Genomic DNA, 8,026 nt, shown 5'->3' with positions numbered 1-8,026 from the left:
TAGCGGGAGGACAAGGGAGACAGCAGAGAACTCCTGAGACTGGTTAGTGGGGACATGGACACTGATATTTCATCTGTTCAATAATCAACAACTAAAATATAAAATGATATCTACTGCTTTGGGAAAACAATGAGTTTGTTTGTTTCCTACAAGTGCACAGGAAGCGGCACTTTCTGAGATTGTCTAAAAATGCTTGGACAAGCTCTCAGAGTCAGGAAGCCCCATCGCCAAGGACTGCAGTTACATCCTCTGGACTTCATCTGATCTCAAGTTTATCCATACAACAGTGACTACATCAACCTGCCCTTTACCTCACAGAAATGACTGGACCATCAGCCTACAGTGGATGCCTGTAACCTCCTAACCTCTGTATCTGAGGCGCTGAGGTGCAGCATCAGCCCTGTGGTTAATGTTTCAATGTGTCACCTCTTGCTATAGTAAGTGAAAACAAAGGACAGAAACTACCCCTTCCCCCAACAAGTCCATTCTTTATTTTATTCCTACAGGGGTGCATCAGTGGGTATTTAAAGAGTCTTAAACTTCACTTGCACTTGAGCAACTGATTTTTAATTCTGTCTGCTTAGTACATGGAACACAGTTCTCTTCAAGAATATGGATATTTCAATACATCCTGACTTTGGCATTAACTATTCTGATTCTTTCTTTGGGTAAACTAAGAAACAAAGGAATGGCTTTTGATTTTTCTAAACAAGGAACTGGAAGGTTTAGGGAAAGAAGTCAGAGGTGAACTTTTAAAAAAAATACCTAAAGTTGGCTTGATGTTTCTTTCTGAGTCTTCACTTTACAGTCTAAGAAAACAGGCAAGAACTCAGCTGGCCAAGAGTCCTAACAGGACCATAAAGGAAAGTCTGAAAGATAAAGGTGGCTGAGGGGATGCAAGCACCTGCATACGTAAATATGTACATGTATGTATGTAAATTTTAGAACATGGTACGTCTCCTTATGTACTCACTACCTGACAAAGGAACGAGAGATTTAACTGTTTACACTTCGCCTATAATTAATGCAAAGGAATTTATTTTTCCTATTATGCATTTGTCATGCCATTTGTTTATATAGGACAGTGATACTGGAGTTTTAGCCAGAATTATAAGTTGTGCTGTAACCCAGTGAGTCCTCATTTAAATAAAATACAGAAATTTACTTTTCAATGATCTGTATTAACAGGTTTCTAGAAGCCAATTCTGATAGTTGTGCTTGGTAATCTACCCCAAATTCCCTGAGTCATAAAGTCCACCATCATTGAGTAAAGACTTATTTAGAATAACTGAATTCTTTATTAAAAAGCGGAATAGGGAACTGAGTATGATGGTGCACACCTTTAATCCCAGCGCTGGGGAGGCAGAGGCAGGCAGATCTCTGAGTTTGGGGCCAGCCTGGATTACATGGCGAATTCCAGGACAGCCTGGGCTACACAGACAGATATCCTGTCTCAAAAATGGATACAATTCCAACAAAACAAACAATGCAAAATTTTAATCATTACTATTTTTGAATAATATTTTGAAGATTATTTTTGAATACCTTAATATATTTTTATTAATGTTATTACAATTAATTCAGTGTTTTATCATTCACATATTAAGTAACCTCATCACTCAATCATTATTAGGAATACACAGTGACAGTCCACATTTTAAAAGCCTCATAGACTCATTGTTTCCAAGGGAGCATGGAGCTGTTGAACGAGCAGAGGCAATCGCACCAGGCTTTTCCAAGTGACGCTAAGGGACTTCTTACCTCCCAGTCCTTGACAGATCTTCCTGTGACCGCTTGCTCTATCAGCACATATGGTCCACGTTAGCGTCCCTAACTATGTGCAGGTGTATTTATTTTATTTAGGAAAAAAAAGAGATGGTAGAAAGACCCAGGGTTTCAAAGTCTAGGGATTGCACACCCCACTGCATGGGTTTGAGAAACACAAAACTTTACTAAGAATCTGTTTCCTTACCTGTACAATAAACGAACTGGACTGAATGATCTTTAAGGCCTGCTCCAACCTAAACGCAGAACTACAATGTGATTTTTTCTCTGTGGTATTTATAATAGCTCAATGGGTAAATCATGTTTACATAAAGGGGAGGGAAATACAGGAGACACCTTTGAGAAAATTAAATATGATTCTTAATGCAATTTCACATAGACCTAAGAATTTATGAAGATTCTGTTTCACATTTCAGAGTGAATTATTCCTTAATGAAAGATTTTGCTTCTAAACACATTTCCATTTGTCATATCAACAAAATGATACTGCATACTAAAAATCAATTTACCTATAACTACATCATGACCGTCAACCAAGCCAGCAGAGAAGAGCTCCTGAGACACACCATCTGCTGTATCTGTCCAAATGTGAGATGAATACGTATTAGAAACCAGAATATAAACATCAAAAGCCCAGCCCAATACAAAAATACATATTTCATTTACTAAAATCACCCCCATGACTTTAATCCATGAATTCAGATCCTGTTAAGGGGAAAAAATATCAGAAACCCCATGAGGTGCATTTTCTCACACGTAGTTTGTGTTTTGTTTTGTTTTGTTTTTATTTAATAGATGTTACTGTAAAGATATTTCACTTTGGCAAACCAAAAACCTTCCTCTCCGGCCACCATCTGAATTAATCCCTTAGTACACGCTGGAAGACCTAAGTGCTCGTCATGACATTGCTTTCCTCTCTTGCCAAGGTTAATTCCAGCTGCCATCAATCCCTTTCAATCACTCGTCGCTGTGGAGTTGAAAATTTATAGCAAAGGTTGAATGGGTAGGATCTGATACAACCTTAGACTTGGTACACGTGGCCCGTGGGCTTGCTGGACTATTAAGATGAACTATTTAAACGTGTGCCATTAAGAAACTCCTCTAACACAACATTGATCATTTGATAGCAACAGATTCATTCCCTTAGAAAGTGTGGCTGGGTAAATTAATGTAGTTTCTCAGTGGTAAGTGACAGGAGTTGGCAATCTCATAAAGACGGGACTGAACAGGCTTGTAGCACGTGAGTGAGTGAGTACAGCCAAGATTACTTGAGAGGTTATGAATGAGCATGGTAACACTGCAAACTTTTATCTAAAGAATTTTCAAGGAGGAATGGCATATTGAAATGAGCATATTGAAATATGCTCAAAAGAACTATTACAGAACTTTGTGTTATAATAAAGGAGAGAGTTTGGTCTCCATGGCCTTCAGATGTTCTAATGGTCACCCAGTAGCACTAGCTACAAATAGCATGCTAAGTGTTTCCCAAAATCAAGAAACACCCAATAGCCTCATCAAGCAAACATCGAAGCAGGACTTCAGAAGTCTACCCTCAGCATAAACCAGCTGTGGCGACTATTTAAATGAGCTTCCAGAGTAGGTATGTGTACATATACACTACTCTACGTATGTGTGCTATATACACACACATACATGCATGGGACCTGCTTCCCACGGTTTGGGGGATTGTAAAGTATTTTACCTGGTGTGTGACACTAAGAATACAATCAGTGGTTGTGGTGATGGCACAGCCACACCAAAGGACATCCCACACTTGTACACCATGGTGCACTGCTTGTCTCCTCTGCTCAATCTCCAGAAACGACAAAAATTCAATGTATATACTTGATGCTTCCGAGGGTTGTGTTTTTCTCCCATTTCATAATGGGATGCAACAAACGGAAGTGGATGAAAGGGATTGCATGGGAAGCTTACTAAACAGTGAACTCCACACACGGTAAACTTGTCTTGGACCTCTTCCTTCTGACAAAGGTCAAAATTAAAGTTTATAAAAGTCTCTCATGGATTGATTCCACAGGAGGGGACCTGAGGATAGATCACTAAATGGTTATGTTCTAAGAGTGACTCACTTTCTGAAGCTGCTGGCACTCAGAATCTCTGTCTTCCTGGAGATCAACCAGATCTCCAAGACAGGAAGCCCTTTTAACGAAGGTGCTGAGCGACAGGCTTGTAGTAGGAAGTCATTTATGCTGCGAGTGACTAGCCAGAAGCTAGAAGATCTGAATCTTACATTTCTTACCCTCTCAGGATAGCTGAAAAGGGGCATGTCAAGTACAGCTACACCAAGAGCTGGCACTTAAACCAGTGCCAGAGTGGTAGCCACTCCCTGGTGATTAAATTGGATAGCATGTCCTATTTTCAGGTCTCCTGGGCACCAGATGAATCATATCAAAGTGGCAAATGACTAGCTCTAGCTGGACAAGACAGGAACTACTCTGTTTCTGGGTATGGCATTCAGAGGTCACTTTTCTACACAAGCAAGTAAAGACACCTGTAATAATTTAGACCAGAAATATGAAATGATTATTTCAAGTTTCCTAGAATTTTTTTTTTGCTCCATGTTGATGCTAAACAGGTCAAAATACTACATCTTAGCATCTACTTTCCAGAGTTTACAACAATATAGTAATTAAAAGAGTGTGTCTTCAAAAGACAACAGAGATTGGCGCCCGTCTGTGTGCCCATGTCTTATGCCATACACAACTATGCCTATAGATAGCATAAACGGAATGCACATGACGTGTATATGCACGGATGTATCACAGACAATGCCTGGAAAGCCGGAAGCACCAGGAATGACACAGACAGTGCGACCAGTACTAACAGGCCTGTGTTGCTTTCCAGTAAAGGACAATTACTAGACAAGTCTCTGCTATGGCTTCCATGGGGCAACAGAAGTAGAGACTGTTCATCAATCCCTGGCAAAGGAGGCTGCCCTGGTGCAAATGTGCCAGTGATCATGGGACCAGCTTGTCCACGCAAATCCTCAAGATGGAAATCCATTCCTCTGTTTGTTCTTAAAATTAAAATTGATTTTCATTGCTGTAGTCAATTTTAAACAACTGGATGAAAAGAAGCAAGCTCACTGTAAGAATCTGCTCCTTCTTGTACTTGAAACATCTATTATATAATTAGCAGATCTTATTCACAACATTGCCTGGTCAATATGTTTATATTATGACAAAATGGATGGCCTTTTGATATTGTGACTGCTGTTGTATAATCTCACAGACCAATCTAAAATTATTAAAGATGGACACACTTGAAAAGAAAACCTAGTTAGCCAGCTCATTAGGGCCCATGGTATTTATTTTGCAGAAGATACTTCATATTTTTATCTAATCCAAATATTCAGGGAATCTCTAATCTTTGCCTTTACAGAGGACACACGATCAGGACTGGAGTAAATCTGGGACCACAAACACTTAAGGTCTAGGAGCGTAATTTATTTGATTGGCAGTACTTAAAAAAAAAAAAACAACTTCTCATGCATGTATATAGACAGGACACACCAAATTCCTGAAGTGCCTGTCATTCACTCTGGCTCCTCCAGGCAGCTGAGCCAGTGTCTTCTCATAGGTGAGAACAGAAAAGAGGCCAGGGCAGTTTACTGTCTGCCTAGTTCTCAAGCCAAGTGAGTCCTTGCTCTTTTGACTTTTAAAGGTTTAACAACTCCACTTAATGGAGCTGAAATTTATGTAGAGCTCTAATACATAGAACGAACATGGAGCTATGAACTTACGGACACTGTCAGAATGCAGGAGACCACTGGACTTTACAAAGGTATTCAGGGTAGACCCTGAGGAGACTCTTTACATGTACATAAAACAGAGAAGCCACAGGCCATGGAAAATAGCTACAAGCTTAGCATGTATTAGCATCTAATTTTTACTGCTCTGGAGTATTGAGGTTATACAGTAAATGATGTACCTATATTTTTCCTTGTGCTACATATCTATTAATCAAGGTTTCTTGATGTTCTTCTGCATGTCCAGGCTCTATGCCTGCTGCAAAAGCTAAGAAAAGATAAAAAGAATACATGGCCTTGTCTTCTGGCATCCAGGAGACGTGCTAACAAGCAGTCAAGCCATTAAGCAGCTGAAGTAACATACCTGAGATATTCAAATTACATGGAGGCCATATGAGAGGCAGAGTCCGTTACCTTGTAGAGTAACACTCACTGTCACTTCCATTAAAAGCTGCATTACCAGTCCATGTACATTTTCCTGGTTAAGCTAATATATCTAATTTACTTGTGTATGTACACTATGCCACATGTGCCTCTGGGATTCATATAGAGAGTAGTAGTTTAGACTCTAGACAATTAACAAGTTCTTTCCTCTGTCTATAGACAAAACATTTTTGAATAGCAAATTACAACCATACACTTATAATCAATTTCTCATTTGTTTCTTGTTCCACCAAAATAATAATTTCAATTAAAACTTGCCTCTTCCTGGAGTAAACTCAAACCGTATGTCATTAAGTTCCTTTCTGGAGTTTCTGAAACACATAACACAAAGCACATTAAAATCTAATGAGGCAGAGTTTAATCAAACCAAATTACTCTCAATTTTTATAAGACACCATTAACATGGAGGAAGTATTTTACAGTTTCAGGTTTCCTCCAAATATCTTCTCAAGTGGAAGATATAGTTATGACAACAATAACTGAATGGATATATTTGATGACATTTACCTCACATGAATATATTGATGACACAAAATTCCCAAAACAAAATGTTGATTTTATAAAAGCCTACTAGCTCAATAAGCTTAAATCTAATTTCAGAATACACATCTTTAGAAGCGTATCATCTAAGTGTTATCTTGTACAGTTTTCATATTCCCTTGGACAGGAGCAGTTTAGTAACCGAATTTTAAAGCAAAGCATCAGAAACAACAGACTCTGTAATGAGTGCAAGACACGTATCATATATTAAATCATATGAAAAAAAGCACTAGAAAGTGTACTTGTTATTAAAAGTCTTTTCCAAATTCAGAGACCTCTGAATGCTGCAAAACTCCCCATTGCATAATAAACATTCTATAAGATACAGACACTGTTAAAATATATACATGAGTATGTATTTAATACAAACTAAATCATACTCGGGAAAAATCTAAGAGAATTTCTTTATTCATATGAAGTTCAAGTAATGATAAGGTGAGCCATAAACTATTAAAAGTAACATATATATATATATATATACACACACACACACACACACACACACACACATAACCGGCTTAGGAAGCAGTAACAGGATTGTCAGGTTCAGGGGTTAGACTGTGTGAAACAGAAACAGACCCCAAATGCATGCTCCTGACCCTGCTCCTCTTCCTGCCCTGCATGACTAAGGCGATCTACTGAACACACCAGGTTTAATTCGCAACACTGTGTGATATCCTCTGCTAATGTCTTTCTGGACTCTTTAGCCCATTACCGTCCCCATATTTTTGATCTATCAACTCATATCACACTCAGTACAAGGAGGTCAGGAACCTGGAAGGGACCCAGTATCCACTTAGAGAAAGCCCATCTCACTGCCTAGAAAAAGCTAAGCCATATTTAATACTGATCCACAAGGGACAAGGGCAAAGGAAGAGGACAACAACTCACGACCAGATGTTCCTGAACCTAGAAATCTTCATCTGCCCTTGGGCTTCACCATCTGTACTCTGCCACTAACTCTCTAAGAGCTACACTTCCAGTAAGACTGTAGAGTATGGATCTTCACCCTAAAATATCTATCTATCTATCTATCTATCTATCTATCTATCTATCTATCTCACAAAATAAATTGGAGACAACAGTGGAGTGTCAGAAACCATTTTTGAACTGGTTTATAGTTTTAGAATACAGAGCCAATAAAAATGTACACATTCATCAATTTACTTGAAAGAAAACCAATTAACTTTCCTAATTCTAAGTTCAAATATTTTATAAATGAGTACTTCCTGATTGAGGGCTTATCTCTAAAGTAGAGCACTTGTCTAAAATGTGTGTGGATTTGGTTTTGATCACCAATGCCAAAATAAAAGTAGTTGTCTCTCACAAAAGAAAAATAAATGCATGAGCAGACTGAAATCGTTTCACATGGCTGAACATTTACAGTTCTTCTGCTGCAATACAGCACATTCTAAAGGAAAAAATATACTAATAACATGTATGTGTGTCTCTTCATATTGTATTAGTCATTGAAAGAAAACCACCGAC

At 38.5% G+C, this 8,026-nt stretch overlaps 1 protein-coding gene across 1 annotated transcript in view; it reads right to left on the bottom strand.

The window, feature by feature from the left end:
- Positions 1-8,026, bottom strand: part of Stk39 (serine/threonine kinase 39) — a 266,502-nt gene that overhangs the window by 58,207 nt on the left and 200,269 nt on the right. Inside the window, exons 15-16 of the mRNA XM_028762995.1 lie at positions 6,257-6,309; positions 2,295-2,363 (exon numbers count right to left, since the gene is read on the bottom strand). Coding sequence (XP_028618828.1) covers positions 2,295-2,363; positions 6,257-6,309 — 122 coding nt within the window. The remainder of the gene's footprint in view (positions 1-2,294; positions 2,364-6,256; positions 6,310-8,026) is intronic.

This window comes from Grammomys surdaster, unplaced genomic scaffold (assembly GCF_004785775.1).
Source record: "Grammomys surdaster isolate TR1022 unplaced genomic scaffold, NIH_TR_1.0 136, whole genome shotgun sequence".
In the NCBI taxonomy this organism is placed as follows: domain Eukaryota; kingdom Metazoa; phylum Chordata; class Mammalia; order Rodentia; family Muridae; genus Grammomys; species Grammomys surdaster.
The sequence above is the reverse complement of the archived record's forward strand: the minus strand, read 5'-3'. Positions and strand labels throughout refer to the sequence as shown.